The sequence below is a fragment of the Lissotriton vulgaris genome, chromosome 1_1 (assembly GCF_964263255.1).
Source record: "Lissotriton vulgaris chromosome 1_1, aLisVul1.2, whole genome shotgun sequence".
NCBI lineage: Eukaryota > Metazoa > Chordata > Amphibia > Caudata > Salamandridae > Lissotriton > Lissotriton vulgaris.
In genome coordinates, this window is record NC_141685.1 from 1287563692 (window position 1) to 1287581087 (window position 17396).

The 17396-nt window shown below is 42.5% G+C and overlaps 1 protein-coding gene across 3 annotated transcripts in view; it reads left to right on the forward strand.

The window, feature by feature from the left end:
- The window catches only part of CALCOCO1 (calcium binding and coiled-coil domain 1), a 239259-nt gene that overhangs the window by 156732 nt on the left and 65131 nt on the right, over positions 1–17396 (forward strand). For all 3 annotated transcript variants that reach the window (XM_086965206.1, XM_086965221.1, XM_086965212.1), the window contains exons 11-13: positions 10648–10743; positions 10832–10952; positions 12103–12317. In XM_086965206.1, coding sequence (XP_086821332.1) covers positions 10648–10743; positions 10832–10952; positions 12103–12317 — 432 coding nt within the window. The remainder of the gene's footprint in view (positions 1–10647; positions 10744–10831; positions 10953–12102; positions 12318–17396) is intronic.

Here is a 17396-nt window from a genome sequence, read left to right on the forward strand (position 1 = left end):
CAGTTGAAATAATCAATTCTTAGACACGGTTAATACTTTATCTGTAAGAGTCAGTGCAGAGTCAATTTAAACACCTAGCCTCTTTATTATTGGAACTAATGGAGGTGAAGGTGCTAGACTACCTGGCCAACATCTGGATGTAAGTGGTGTAATAGGTTTCTGAAGATCTAAAATCTCTGTTTTCGAGCTGTCATATTTTAGATGGTTCGAATTCATCCGACACTGCACTTTCTCTAGAAATTGCTGCAAATGTATCTCTGCTTTGCATTCACCTTCTCTGAAGCTGACTGTTATCTGTGTGTCATCTGAATATAACACACATTTTAAACCAAAGGATTCAATCAACCGAGTCAGGTGATTTAAATATAAATTAAAAAAGGAAAAGATGACTGAATAGAATCTTGAGAAATCCCACATGTGCATTGTCTCACAAAACTCATGAGATGTTAGTTTAACTTGGAAAAATCTGGTTCAAAAGAAATCTTGAAACCATTGTCATTGGCCATGAGCCATAGCTCATCCAGAGCTGGTAAAATAGTTTGTTCTACTGTGTCCCTTGCGAAATCTCATTTGTGTAGGATTTAAAAAGTTATATTTAAGGACACATACTAGATAGTTGCTGGAACACTGCACTTTTCAGGAAAGTGGAATAGTATTGCTGACATTTCTGAAGCTGGAGGGAGGAGACCTAGACAGTGAAGTTGGGGCATAGGAGAAAGGGCTCCTTTAGAAATTCTGTTAGGTCATTTTGGCTGAGAGCAATTGCAGTCTCTGTTGTTATAGGGAAGGACTGTCCTTTAGGTGACACTGGCACTGACCCAGGTGTTCTAGTTCTCTTCAACCAAGTAATGGAGTGCTTTACAGAGTACTCACAGGATTGTGTGCATCCAGAGCTAGTATCAGCCTGATAAACAGCTTCCCAGAGGTGAGGGGATATCACCTGAAGTCTGGCCTTTTTGGAGGAAGTTGGATCTCTGACCCCAAGCGCCCTGAGGCCAACCTGCTCCTGAGAGAGGAATAGGGCCTGGCAACCCTGCAGAGGTGTGACTGGCCTGAAGTGTGGGAGCAGTTTGATCGCGGATCTGTGTGGTTCTGCTAGCCAAAGGAAGACCGAGCGCCTGATTTAGATCTATGTGGGACTGGTCCGACCATTGTTTTTTCGGTGGACTTTCTGTCCGCCACCATGGCGGTCTGCCAGCTCAATTTAGATGTTGGCTGGCAACAGAAGACTGCCACAGTACTGCTGACTCCGCCAGAATCTGTGTCGACTGCGTCAGAGGCAGCACTGCTGTCGCAGAGAGTCCCACCAAGATTGCAGACATCCAGATTACGATGTGCCTCTCTGTAGAGGCAACTGTGGTGAGTAAACATCCAAGCTCCATTTAGGCAGAATGGAAGAAGAAGAGGTGAAAACCCACCTTTTTTTAGGGTCCTGCCATTGATTCCATCTTGATTGCCACTGTCCAGGTCCAGCCTGTGCTGATGCTACTTTACCACTACGCTCAGCTACCCCGTTGTCGCCGGGATCTACGGTATGCTTTTGTGGTGGGTGTGGGGATACATTCAATAGTGTTTATGTTGTTGGTGTGCAATGCTATATGTAAAAGTATACCTACACATGCATATTGACACATGTGCGACATATATGTGCAGTGAGATGATAATAGGTAGCACGTACCTATCTCCACACCACTATGGCCCCTCTCTGTCAGGACTCCGTCGCGTACTGCATGCCACCAGAACAACGGGAACATCTAAATCGGCGCAAGTCCGCCAAGCTTACAGCGATGGAGTACTGTTAGCCAGAAGAGGAGACCGCCGCCTCCGCAGGAAAGTGTATATTACCGAAACATCTAAATACTGCAGGCAGACCGCCGTCAGCTCAACAGAGTACTTCGAACCACTGCAGCGGCTGAACGACGGTAATACCGCCAAGATCTAGATCAGGTCTTGAATGATCTGTTCATCCTGAGGCATGGTGAGGATGATTGTGTGTATGTGTGTTCTTATATAGCGCTCGACTTACCCTAGGGCATCTCGGCGCTTGCCTTGGGAACCCGTCCTGGCTTTTCCCTGTGAGATAACCCGTACTGGGCATCCCCAAGGTGAAAGCCAGGCATCCCGCCGCGGGGGGGCCAATGTGGAGATTAAGCAAGCTAATGCCCAGAGATGCAGAGTGCGAACCCGTGATTAGAGTGGGCACCGATGCGAGAATTATCGAGTTTGTGGATAATTGGGCCCAAGACCCTGCCGCGTCGGGAATTGAACCCTGTTCCTGGGTCTGACCTCTGCTTCAGGGTATGCCTCCTCTAACCAGTGAGCCACACTTCTCCACTGATTCCAGGAGGAATCGAGGACAGTGGCTGTCACCCCTGCTCCCAGGAAGACTGTACCCAAGCCAGATTATACTGCCAACCAGAATCTCAAGTCAAGGCAGCATTCACTGGCATCACATAGTTGTGCCAAGACAGAATAAACCACAGTCTCAAAGTTATTGTGCTCACCATTCTAAAGATAGTGCCCAAGCGTGACATTCTGCTGCCTTTTCAAACAATTGCATCCGTGGTGCTGCGCTGCTGAACCTGTGACCCTGTGATGGTTGCTTTCATGCTGCTGTGACGTTTGGCCTTGTGATCTGCCAACTGCAACCTGGAAGTGACCTGGGAGAGGGTCCTTTACTCACCGGAACAAACACCAGTGGCGGCTCATCCGCTAAGGCAGAGGAGCATCATCCTACCGCTTAGGAAGCAATTAAAAACAAAAAAATAAAATGATAATAACTTAACATTATTATCATTTTATTTAAACTACTGGCTCAGTTGGTTGGTGGCGTGGCTGGGCTGTCTAAAGGCTGGGGGATTGATAGGCACTTCCAAAGTGCGCATAACATTTTGGCCGGCTGTCTTGGGCCGACCAAAATGTCATGCAAACTTTGCATATTCTCCACTCAGGCTGCATTACAGCCTAGGTGGAGAGCATGCTCAGGCCCCCATTCCCTACCTGAGCGCTGAACCACAGCGCTCAGACCAATCACAACGCTGGGGAGCCTGGGTGCTTCCTGCTTCCACCGAAGCCAGGAAGATGATGGAGGAGAGGCGGCAATAGGGCCGGCCGCATCCAGATAAGTGTTTTTTTTTTTTTTAAATAATTCCCTCCCCACTCAGTTCCCCCCCCGCCCTTTCAGTGACAGCCGCTTCTGACCAACACTTGCAGCTGTGGATGTTGGAAGCAGACTTCAACTCGGGTTCTGCTCTGGTCTTCCCTGGACTATGTATCAAGCCTTCCAGCCTGTGTCTCTCCCAGAAGCATGAGTGAAGAAAGACGTGCACTGCATGCCACCATTGCTGGCACTGGAAAGTCTGAGAAAACTGAACACATGCCAGTGCCACAATACCATTAAGTTCACCTGTAAAATTGGAATGATGGTGTCTTGATTTCTGCATGTGAACATTAATCGTACAAGATCGCCGATTTTGAACAGAGATAAATGTAAAGCCGCCAGACAAGAATAGTCAATGTGCGCATAACATTGTCATGCTTAAGCACTGACTAAAAATCTTCCTTATAGACAGTCTGCTATTAATTAAATATCAATGACAGGATTACTTATACACGACACTTTATAATCCTTAAGCAGGAATCAGTTTGTAGCAACATGTACGAAGGGACCCCCTCAGAAAAATACGTTGTGGCCCAGGAACAGAGGGGAAAAAAACAATTCTAATGTGGAAATTGTTCCTGCGGTGGCCTGCTAATTCACTTAAACAACTAAGTTTATAAGTATCTAACCAGGTGACAAAAAATAGAAAAACTACTGAAATTATTCAAAACGTATAACATTTATTTTTCTCTTTTTTTATATATCTTTTAGTTTATGTGAGTTCTGTTATCAATCAGAAATCACAGGACATACATTTATCAATTCATATCAAAAACTTTTCAATTCATGTCAAAAACTTTTTTGACATGAATTGAAAAGTTTTTGATATGAATTGATTGATAACAGAACTCACATAAACTAAAAGATATATAAAAAAAGAGAAAAATAAATTTTATACGTTTTGAATAATTTCAGTAGTTTTTCTATTTTTTGTCACCTGGTTAGATACTTATAAACTTAGTTGTTTAAGTGAATTAGCAGGCCACCGCAGGAACAATTTCCACATTGGAATCAGTTTGTATACACGGAAAGGAAGACTGCTATCCAAATATGAATGAAAGTAAATATTCTAAAGTCTACTACACAGAACTTTTGATCATACAAACTAAAGGAACTTTTCCTTGTTTATTTTGCACTCATTGCAATAATTTAAATAGAGATGAACATGTTACACATCCATATACACTAGTTCGCTATATGTGATACTGTGAACGTCATCTATTTTATACGTTCGGAATGTCATATACAGGCCAAACATCGAGAAATATGAAACTGAGGATCAAAGAGCACAAATCAGACATCTGCACAAACAAGACATGTGGCGTTTTAAAGTAAAACGGTATCACATAGCCAAATCAAACTTTAAATTTGTGAAATACTTGAACAGAACGCATGAGGAAGACTACTGAGGTGAGAGTTATGATGCATTAAATTACTGAAAGCTACCAGCCAGATGGAATGAATGAATGAATGACACATTTTCCTTTTCTTGGTATTTTTAATTATAAATGTGAAATCAGCATTAATCTTATATAGAACATTATAGTATTCAATTTAGCAGTGAACTAGAAAAAGACCACTATAAATGACAATGTATACTGAAGAAAGAATGTCGATTTAATGTTGTGGCGGAACTTCTGGTTTACTCCAATAGACTATGTACTCTGCCAGACTTGAGTATTCTTCTGGCTGAAAATCTAAAGAACGAAAATGGACTAACACTAGATTTTTCTCCTAAGGGTGACAGTTTTGGGCCACTCACAATCACCTCTGAATATGACAGTTGCCACACATGCTGGTGACAATGACGCAGACTTCAAAACTCCTGCTGCCATCAAGAAAAGCACTTACCCAGCAAAGTCGTCTAGCCTTTATCATCAGAGACAAAACCTTGACTAAAAGGGAGAAGAACAAAAAAATAAAACAAATAAAAATAAGCTTAATGGAATTTCGGGTAGTAATTAATGGCATGGGGGAACTCACAGAAGACCATTAACTATTACATGTTTCCTTTTTTGTGAAGTTAGAGATAGAAAAGAGGAAGATATTGGAATGTCTGATTCTGAGGTATGCACCACAAGGAGTACAGATCATGCACCCTCTCCTTGTGGATTCATTTCTATAGAGTTAATAACTGAGCCACCCTTAAACGTGGAATCCACAAAGAGTTCTAAACCAGGGACAGACTTGCTGCCTGACTTTCATTTTATTTATGTTTTTTAATTCCTTATAGTTCTCGGATCTGGTTTTTGGACCATGTCAATGGTATGGTGTTAAACAAAAAGGTCGCTTTGCCAAGAATCAACATCTTAATGATATTTAGCCTCCCATAAAGTGGCAGGTTCTCACATCTTCTGAGAAAGGCCTCTATATCTTTACAAATCTTAGGTTTTTTACCCAGTAGATCTTTGAGATTCTGTTATCAGGCCACGTATTCTGGCTCCCATCCTTGTCAATTGTTACACCACTGAATTATGTGAGGCCCCATCCAGGGCAAGTCTTTCCTTCCCATTATAGGCCCACATCAGGGTCAGATTCTCCAATATGTTGATGACTTAGTCATCTTAGATCAGACGGAAGTTGGCCTAAAGCATTCTCTGCGACAACTACACTCTTATAAACTGGCTGCAGACATCTCCAAAACGAAAGTGATAGTGTTCCGAAAAAATAGGAACAAATCCCCCAAAGTATTGTGTTAGAGCCAGTCAGGCTGAAGCACATGCCATTATACAATTATCCAGTTGCAGCTAATCTATAAAAATATGGTGGGATGCTACTGCGCCAGGCTCGCCATATATTGCTCCCACAGTGCGCACCTTTCTTTCTGATTGGTGTCCACGAGCAGAAAAGAGAAGGACTTCCTTCCTGCCCAGTGGACACCAATACAACCAATCCTGGAGCTGCTCTTGTGTTGAGAGCAGCTCCAGTATTCGTGGGAGCAGGCTAACCCATCACTCATTTTGAGGCTGGGGGCCTGTGCCAGCAACCCCTTGGCTGTTTTGCAGACGGTGGACTGCTGGTCGTGTACTGCGCATGTCAGGCTGGCGGTAACAAAAGAGCCTTATTCGTGTGTGCCTGCTGTGCTTGCAGCAGGTGGGGCGATGCTCCTCTGCTTAAGCGGAGGAGCAGCCCCTGCAGTTAGCTATGGGACTGGTCTTTAGACACTGGTAAACCACAATTACATAGAACGCAAAAAAAAGAAATCAACTAGTAAAATCTTAGCCCTTTGCAGGTTAAACACAGTACTCCATTGCCCGATAGAAGAAGTGATAATAAGGGTCATACAAACAAAATTTCTGTTTATGGGTTTGGTTGGGGGTGCACGTAATGAAAAGAAGTACAAAGAGAATAATGTTTGTGTGCAAGGATTATCTTCTTTATTCAAGTTTTCTTATCAAAGAGCTCCACATTTATCAACATACATCAGCCAACGCGTTTCTCTCCCTCAAGGGGAGCTTCCTCAGGGCAATTACATTTGTAGTATTCTTTCAAGATGTAAATGAGTAGAGTGTATTGGAATTGTAGACAAGACGGTTTGTCCTGAGCCCGGGATGAAGATGATATCAATCAGCTGTAGTCTTGGCTTGCTGGTTTAGTTGAGCTTCAGACCATGCAGAGATATGTATTCAATCTCAAGCAGTAAGATATAGGTTTCTCTAGTTATGGGTCATTCTTCTTTAAATAACTGGCAGCATAAAGGAATCAGGAAAGTTGGTCCTTGATTTCAAAGAGATCCGACAAGATACCGCCTCGTATTTCTTAGATAACGTCAGTGTGTTGTTTGGGCCCGGTCCCGTATATAAGAACTGAGTTTCGAAATCCCAAATCGTCAGAGCGGCCGGTAGCGTGTAAATCCCAAGCAAAATTTCTATCCACATTATCATATGGACATCATGACTTTCTCTTGCATTCTCATTGACGGTAGACAAAATGTAGTCTATGACATATGCAAAGATCTTTCATCTACCTTAATTTGTTTGCCATTCCAAATTATTTCTGGAATTTAGGTTGTTTGGCATGAAAATCTGAGGTTACAAAATATCACCATCAGGTCATGCACACCAAACCACATTTTCTAAAGCTGGTCCTACAAGAGATCTTCAAGGCAAACATCAGTCCCTTGTCAATGTATTTAACCAACCCCTTGAAGGCCTGCAATTGATCACGCTTACAGAAGATGACATGTCCTACAATGATCTGACTTACACAGTTGTAAAACTTAGTTAAAAATGCAATTACTTAGAATATCAAGAGCTACAGATTTAGATCTCCTTGAATCACCCGACCATGTCAAGCCAATCATGCTAATGCATTGTTACTTAAGGCAGACAATTAGCAGGTCCTACAGACAGAATATACTGCGAATAAGATTTACGGTTCTGCCAATAACGGGAATACAGACTAAGGGGTCTATTAGGATGGCGGATGGATGGCCAGTGGTAGCAACTGCCAGACCGGCGGCTGACATCCGCCCGCAATCGCAACCCGGAAAACCGCCTGTCGTACGCCAGCCTAGCGGGCGGAACTGGACCACCAAAATGGTGCCGGTACAGTGATTATGATGCCACCGTAGCTGCCTTTCCGCTGCGTTGGGACCGCCATGGAAAGGCATGCAGAGAATGTCTCCGGAGGCCCATTGCGTGCCCCCAATGTGTTGGGGGGTGTGGGTGCACTTGGGGGATACCCATGATACCCCCCACATGTCCCTGTACCAGGTGGCAGGCACTGTGCAGTGCCTGCCGCGCAGTGCAGAGACATGCAGGACATGCCTTTTTGGATATTGCGGCGGTGCTGCTGGCAGCAGCAACCGCCGCAGCCGTAGTATGCTCTACAGTCGAGATGTGACCGCTGCGGTCAAATCTCGACTGTAGAGCATACTAATGGAACCAGCGGTTTTCCCGCGGTCCTAGCGGGCGGTGTTTTCCCGCTACCATGGCGGTTGGAGTGATTTTCCGACCGCCATCCTAATAGACCCCTTAGTTGGAAAACGTTCACACCTGCTCATTCACACCGTAGAACCTGCAACTTCAAAAATGAATCAATGCTTCACTTACTCTGTTGCTGCTCTGAATTTGATTTGCAAAGATGTACGCTTCTCAAACCCTTGTTCTTAAAAACAACTTTAAAAAATAAACCCACAGAATTTTTTCCTGTGCTGAGTCACTAAAATTATGACTTGACTCTCAAAGCATAACCAAGTCTGCTTGTGCAGCAAAATTGTTATATATAGTGCTTAACAGAATGAAAGTCACTCAACCGCTGGGTACTTATATAGTTTTTGTGGCTCCTTGAAAATATTGCTACTTCAGGCCACCATCTAATGGGTAAATTCACTAGTAGACAATGCAGACTGTTTTAAAGCATATTTTAATACCTCGTATCATCACACTTATATATATTTTGTATGTAAAATTCATATGTATCTTTTTTATTTTTTTTATGGACACTAAGCTATTTATTTGTACAAGGTATTGTCTTTATGTTTGAAATGATTCTAAATAATCAGAAACAATAAAGAATTCACTTACTCCACTGGACGCGAGAGCAAACAAACTTCTGAGTGTTTGGGAGTGGGGATTAATGATTATGTTTATGATTAGTTATTTTATTCTATTTCTGATATTAGGGTATCTCGTCTTTTTACTCCAGAGTATGTGTTCATCAAATGGCACACTCCAGAATACTGGATAGATTGATCCAAAATGTGTTGGGAATATAGAATGAATTGATTGATATTTAATCCGTTATAATGATTGCCTAATCATATATACATATTTAGGAGGATGATCATTGAAAAAATAAAAAAAGGATGCAACAAGTTTTGATTAAATGAAGTTGGCAATTCTCCTGATTTTCAGTGATAGAAATCATTAAAGTTGCAGCAGAGTCGATCTGTTTATTCTTCATGTCATAAAATGCTTGATACCATATTACTTGATAACAAAGGGAGTTAGGCCCAAGAGGCCAGGTTCTGGCTGGGCCGTATATATATGTCAAACAAGGGGAAAGCCTGAAACGGTTTTATTTTGATTGGCGTCTTTTAATTCATGCTAGATCAAATAATTTATTTTCGTTTGAGCCGGTAATTTATTTATACCTTTTCTTTAACTTTTTTTAGTTTTTTGTTGTATACTTAAAACCAGAAGGAGACAATAAAGTCTATATACAGAAAGTTCATGGGTACATTTGATTCGCAAGACATTAAACAACAATAATGTGTTTTCAATACACAATATGGACAAACATAAATGAGAAAAAATCATAAACAAACAACCATCCAAATATGTTAATGATCTTATGTTACCTTTAGCAACAAAGTCTAAATATTAATTCATAGACATTCTAAAGATATTGTGTGCATCTAAATTTCAATAAAGGAAGAGTGGGGAAACACAGGGACACATTAATGTCTAATACATGGGACTTTTCCTCTATATATAGACAGAAAATAAATTCATAATTCCTCCGTGTTTAGAGTCTCTAATATTGAATATTTGGACTCTCATCAGGGCTCTTGATTTTAGGAGCACTGTTGGTTTTTTAATAGCAGTTTGCTTCTTGTCAGCTCTGGTATTTGTATCTTGTGCTCCAGCCGGAGTTATTTCGTTACGTGCATCTCTGCTTATTTATTGTTTCACAAAGCATTCTGAAAGCTGTGTTTGCATCTCAATGTGGTCGATTCTACTTCGAAATAATCTATTCTCAGATGCTTTTAATGTGCTCAAATATTTCGTGTGTACGATCGCGTCCTCACAATATGATTTTCAAAGTATTCAGCGCGTTTGAGCTGACGAGAAGCATACTGCTGCTAAGAAACCAACAGTGCTGCCAAATTCAAGAGCCCTGATGGGAGTCCAAATATTCAATATTAGAGACTCGAAACGCGATGGCTTATGATGATACATGATATATATGTAGAGGAAAAGTCCCATGTATTAGACATTAATGTGTTCTCTGTGTTTCCCCACTCTTCCTTTATTGAAATTTAGATGCACACAATATCTTTAGAATGTCTATGAATTAATATTTAGACTTTGTTGCTAAAGGTAACATAAGATCATTAACATATTTGGATGGTTGTTTGTTTATGATTTTTTCTCATTTATGTTTGTCCATATTGTGTATTCAAAACACATTATTGTTGTTTAATGTCTTGTGAATCAAATGTACATATGAACTTTCTGTATATAGACTTTATTGTCTCCTTCTGCTTTTGAGTATACAACAAAAAACTAAAAAAAGTTAAAGAAAAGGTATAAATAAAGTACCGGCTCAAACGAAAATATATTGTTTGATCTAGCGCCAATCAAAATTAAACAGGTTCAGGTGATACCATATTACAGCATGTTTAATTGTGGTGTAGGAGAACAACGACATGGCTCCTTTCTAAAAAATAAGATAGGATTCAAAGATTGTATTGTTGGGTTGACAGTGGGCAGCTTTCACAGTGTGTTTAGTTCTTGAATTATGCATGTCCCCATTTGCAGGTCCAGCTCTCGGAGGGCAAGCGGGAACTGAAGGAACTTCGCTCAGCGTTGAAAGTCATGCAGATGGAGAAAGAGCAGCTTCGAGGGGAGAAGCGGGTAATTCCTGGGGGATGCACTTACTCTACACTTATCTGCCCATCTTACAGTCTCACCTTTTATTTGATGTCTCTGTCATCCCCTTTAGGAGTTGTTGGAGTATGTGAGGAAGCTGGAGGAGAGGCTGGAAAAAGTTGCAGATGTAAAGTGGGGCGAGGTAGCAGCAGCTGAAGAGGAAGAGATGGCAGCAAGCACAGAAATGACCCTGAGTACGTACCACTCTTTCTTCCTCTGTTTTCCAGTGGATGTTTATGACCGAGTGAGGAACCTGATAATTTAAAAGGGGTTGAACCATCACAGCCTTCTTTGATCCGTAGCCGACTGTATCCATCATTACCATCATCATCAAGATTTATATAATGCCAAAGACTCATAAGTAATAAGGTGCTTTATCAGGAAGAAATGCATCATAATTGTCTTGCATGCACCAAGGATACAGAACTCTCCTCTTGATCCTGTCAGCGGTTATTTTAAAACATGGCTGTCCAGTGGGATCTAGGCCAGGCTTTCAGGACAACCAACGGCTTTGTAAATTATTACAGTTTAAACTCACTGTTCACCAATTTAGTCCCTCTGGATATCCTAAATTTCTGGCATGGATCCAGGTCTCCTGAAGCAATGTCGAATAACCATGTTTTTAGGAGACCTTGACTTTGAAATCTGTTTCCAGTCCTGACTTGGGACCCCTCAATAAAAAAGCAATGGATTGAAAAGGACAAACATATCATATACCCTCCTCAATGAAAAGACCTTCTTGTTTAGAGTAAGGTTTTCAATGTTGGTCAATGACGACTGGACCCATGCAAGATTTTCAGGTTATCCACTTGACACAACTTTGCAAACCTTAAGTGGGAATCATGCACATAACCAGTAGTCATCCTGGGACTTGGCTTATATCTGCCCTCCTAGACTAGTGTTAGTGAGTTATTACCCATGAAGCAGGAAGACATTTTGTACAAGAAAGTCTCTTCCATTTACTAGACTACTCAAATGGGACAGCATAACTTCATATTGATTGACATCATAAGAGGACCAGGCAAATGTTTGTAACCCTTCATAACATGAAGTATTTCTGTCCAAGCCAACTTCCTTATGTTGGCCCTTTTATGAACGTGTGCATGTCTCTTCTTTTCCACAACATTCAATTTCACCGGGATTTTTCATTAGCATAAATTTTAAATTTTTATTGGTTGAAGGCGACTTGGTCTTCACGACTATAAAATATTGTTACATATGATGGTCTGCAATAGTCTATCTGATATCACTTCACAGGCAAAAGCAGTAATTTGAGCGTACAACGTCTTATTTGAATTTCCTACTGCAGCAGGCTCTTCCTACTGGCTTTTCTTGTATCCGTAGGCTTGACAGAATCCCCCCTCCCTGACTCTGAGGACGAATCTCCGGAAGACATGCGAGTGCACCCCAAGCTGAGTCCCTACAGCTTGTGTGATAACCGGACTCCCACCAAGAAGCTGTCAAGCTCGAGGGAACCAATGCAGGAGGTGGTCATCAGCCAGCCCGCACCCATATCCTCTCAGAAGAAGCAGGTGGCTGAGGATAGCAGCTCCGACTCTGTGAGTTCAGTGGAAATCAGAAACTCTCAGGTGTTTGCATGCAAAAGAACTGGCAAAAAGCATTATCTTTTATCATAAACATTGCCTCTGATCCTGTGTAAAGCTGCAGTCTTAGTAAGCCTCCAGTGTGCTTTTTGCAAAGCTTTGTCTCAATCAGTGTTTGAGGCAGAGTGTGTAATTTGGAGTGTGTCCTAGAAGTAAAAACAGGAGTTCTGGGGTGTATTAAGAGGGCTTGCAGCACATATTTAAGGGTTTAAAACGTGGGCTTCACCATAGCTTGGAACCTGGCCACTATTGAACAGAATGTGACATTGAATAAAGTTCACATATTTACTTTAGCAGCATGTCTAAATGGCCATGCCAATAAATTAGACAGAGTTGTATTGAATACTTGTGTGACTATTAGGGTATACGCACTGCTTAATTTGTGCCGGTGGTTTCCTGTGCTCAGCACCGGCACTTAATTGTCAGCACTGGCTCTAGTGACAGTCCACCACATGGTGGAGTTATCTTTTTAATTTTGAGATGAGCACATCAAACGTGTTTATTAAGTTAATATACATTGAAAATGAATAATACCAGCCGCTCATGCCATTATTATAGCTGTGTGTGGCCTGAAATAGTATGAATTGTCACACTTGTAGGAGAACGATGGTTAGGTGTTATGTATGTATTGTCATTGGCAGGGTATGAGGGGCGCAGGCTGCAGTGCCCGTCTGAGAAGGGCCCTGGCAATTACGTTTTTACAAATTAAACACTGGGTATACAGGCGTGTTCTATAAAATACAGCGGGCAGATCATTATGCACTCTGGTGCTACATTGAGAGTGACTAAACTGCCATTAAAAAGTAAAACCCAAACAGAAGGGTTAATTCCCTGCAGCAAGCTAAATCTCAGACACGTTCAAATAGACTGTGGTAGTAGTTGTCTACTGAGATATTATGGATGTCTGATGTTGGCTACGGCGTGTCCCATGCTATATAAGGGATGCCTATTGCATTTAAATAAGTAATCAGCTGCCTAGTAGGTGGAGATCTCTTGGCATGTAAGGTTGTGTTCCATGGCATATTGGGTGAGGGTTTCCCATGATATACATGGTAGTGTTCAATGCCTTTAAATGTCGTGTTGAATAAGGTGTCACATAGAGTATACAGTGCGACCACTGCATTGTATGTCGAGGGTCCTATGGTGCAGGATGATCTGTCTGGTTACACTGGCCTATCAGGCTTTCTCCTAAGAACACCATGGCCTAAAGAAGCTTATCTATTCATCTCTGTAGTAAGGTTTTTCCGGTAAAGAGGTGGATATTTTCAAAATGGCATTATTACTGAATCTGTCAGTATTTTTTTTCCTTATTGTTTTCATTGGAGGGCAAGCTGCAAGTAACCCTTCGCAAACACGAACTATACAAAAGAGGCATAAATTGTAATAACAGGGAGTCACTTGACATATAGTGGTGTTGTGTATCATATAAGGTAGTGTTGAGTGTGATATATAAGTTAATTTCACATGGCGTGTAGGACATTGAATGGCATTTAAGGTGTTGTCGTATGGATTATTATAAGACAGTGCCACATGAATAAAACTGTGTTGCATGTAGGACGCTGTGTTAATCAGCGTCGCAATGTGTTAAATGTGGCATTGTTATTGCTGAAGATGAAGTTCTGACCATTGGCCTATAAGGTATATTGTGGTCACATATATTGGCCATCATATGGTGACATATAGGACATCACATACTGGGTGTCTTTGGATTGCATGGTTTTTAGGTACATTAACACATCGAAGTTAACAGCATTTGAAAATATGTATAGAGGAGACAACATGATCCTTTCCACAGAAACGATTGATTTCAATGCGAGTTCTACTTCCTGCTTTTTTCTTACCTTGACATCTAGGTTCTATTTCCTATTTTTGAATCGCCTTTGACATTGGCTCTTATCTCTAATTCCAGGCTCTCCTCCTCTAACCCAACCACTGCATTTTCCTTTCACCTTATTTCAGAATGTAGGACTAGAGATGGAGAAGTCGGAGCAGAGAGAAGGTCTGAATTGGCGCTAAGAGCCATAACCCAAACTCAGCCACTGACTTATTTGCCATGTAAATCTTGCAACAAACGTCATATAAAAGTAGGTTATAGGCTCTTCAGAATTCAAACGGAGAAGCGTTTCCCTTTAGCACATTATATTGTATCACTTCATTGAGTGACGTGTATTAGAAGTGATCGTTTTCATGACCTAACTACAAGCATGACGTAGATCCTTAAAATACCACAGAAAACAGAGAAATTACCCATCATGGATCCTCAATAATCCAATGAATGATCTATATGCAGACCGCCTTCACTCCTGAGCAGTGCCACGAAATAGATTAAATTATAATGCAACCACTACCAAACTATGAACATTTCAGGGGTATTAAATAAATAGGCTCCATCAGGCCGGGAGCTGCCCAAACTTCTCACCAGCAAAAGAAAAAGGCCAACAAAGAGCAACAAAACAAATTTATGAGCCCCAACTTCACAATGAAGACTTTAAATATAACTATCATGGAACCTTAAGTAAAACTGTGAATGCCATGTTGTCACCCATCCTCGACAGGTAGTGAGGCTAGCAGAGACCCATGATTCAGCTGTCCTAGTACTTCAGTTAGACCAGTGGCGGCTGGCAGGAAACAGGAGTTGCGAGGGGAGGAGGGTAGAAGGGTAGAAGGGGGCAACAAAACATTTTTTAAAACTACTTACCTCCTCACGGCCGCCTCCATATTTCCCCCTTTGTTGCTTCCTGACAAGTCCCGGAAGCAAACAGGCTACCCAAGTGGCGTAGCTAGGGCTTAGGCCGCCCATGGTGACCTCTGCATTTGTGACCAAATCTAAGAGTGGGGGTGGGCTGACGATTCTTGCGAGTACTGCCCTACGACGCCACAGGTAAGAGCGGGGGCCGCCCCCTCCCAAAACTCGTGCCGTCTGGAGCGTACTGCACCCGCCCCTTGTTACGCCACTGGGCTTCTCTAAGCAATGTAGTGTTGTGATTGGTATGAGCGCTGTGGTTCTGCAAGCAGATGGGGACAGGGAACCTGTATATGTTCCCCACCTGCACAACCGGATTGGGAAGAGAAACCAGTCCTGGCAATTCTACTCGACTGGCCCCCTAAGGGAAGGTTCTTGTGAAACTGAAAAGCTCTAGTGAAAAGCACGGCTACCGCTTTTATTTTGTTACAGGGAACCGATATTGCAGCCCTGCTGCAAAACTGGCCCCCAGTGACAAAACCAGGCCCGATAGCCGCAAAGCCAGCCTCCAGCGCACAGGGGAAATGCCTAGTGCCGGCTACGGCCAGTCAGGCCCTGCCCACCAGGCTTTTTCTTTTACCTCCTGGATGGGTAACATGCTAAGTGTGCATGACTGTTTGGCCAGGCCCAGGCGGCTTGCCTATCCGTCATGTGCACTTAGAGTGTGCATGAACCATTCCTCCCAGGCTCTGATACCAGCTTGCCCCACCCTAATTCAGCTCTGTAGCGAAGAAAAATAAAATTATAATAACGAGATTATTATCATTTTCTTTTCCTTTTTTCCTGCTCTCAGAGCAGTGGGGTGACGCTCCTGAGTTGGACATGGTGTCAGCCAGTGTCTTGACACTCTTCTAAGTAACAATCATTATGAGCAAGTCAAATTACAATTCTACTCTGATTTGAAATTAGTGATTTCATTTGTTTAAGGTGAGGCAAGTGACAGTAGGTTCTGTGCCTACAACCAGCCATTATACAACCCTTGTTGCATGGCAATAGCAAAATATGATTGAAACAAAACTGTATCATGCGATGTTTGAAAGGCCAAGCGAAGCCAGTCCGAGAATGTAAAGCTTTCTAAACATATATCTTTCTAAGGTCGTATAACAGAATCAGAAATGCACACTTAAAACAACTGATCATCGCGGAATCATAACAGGAATAGTTATACTTACCAATCGTTTACAAACTCTGCCTATACTGGCAGCATGCTTTCATTGCTGCCAGTTTTAGTTGCAAGACGGCAGTGAAATTAAATCTGTTCTTGAAGATCCCAGTAGCTGTTCCCCAGTGTGCGTGAACAGAAGCAAGTCAGGAAGACAAAACGCTGGAGGTAGCTCAGGTGCCCCACTGTGTCCTCCTCAGACAAGACAAATTGATGGCAATGAGTAGGTGGCCAGCCTGTGAGCTGGCCTTTCATAGGCTGCTTGTTAGGGGCAAAAGCGAGCCGGATGAGAAATGGGATGGAGCCACTGGGGACCTAATGGCAGGTGATGAGATTCTTCACCACCACCACCCGGCTATGAAGCCGTTCATGAAGACTGTGAGGAGGGCAAAGGAACCAGCAACGCTTTCTTCCAAATTGCCCTGCTGCGTGCTTAATGGAGCGGCATGCTCTCGTTCACGGGCAGCCATTCTGATCTGCCACCAAACCCCCCATGAATTGATGAGCATTCATTTTTTCTGAAATGTTTTTGCCCTCAGGGCGGGATGAGTGGATTTTGCAAGTCGGAGCAGTCCCACAGAGACAAGAATAAAATGCCCATTGTCTTGTGCTATGCCAATACCCATCTCTAAAGGGATCACTGGGACTCTGAAGGAAGCCTGTGTGGCTGTTTCATTTTAATGGTGCAAGTGGTGGTGAGAGATTGCCTGACGCCAGGGAGGTCGAGTGGGGGAGAGGTCTCTTATAGCTGTCATTGACTGTCTAATAGCGCCCCAGTGCACATACAGAGAATGCATGCCTATATTCACTCTTTGGTTGTCGCTTGGTGGCTATGAACAGATGTTCCATAGATTTGTTGGTTTGCGGCAAGTGTTTCTGTGTGTGAATGCTATGAGCGTGCGGCTGCTGTATTGCGAGAAGCCTAGCTCTCGGTTTGCGGTCATTGTCCTTCCGATAGACCGAAGAGGGAAGGGTAATCATGCAATCCTCTTGCATATCCTTTGCCTGTCTTTCTTTCTGCCTCTTTTCCTGAGTGTGCGCACACATGAAATGTTGTGCCTGGGCTGCTTGATCTGTTTGCTTATAAGCATATTACTTAGTCTGCTAAGTTTTCTGCTAGGCGCATCGG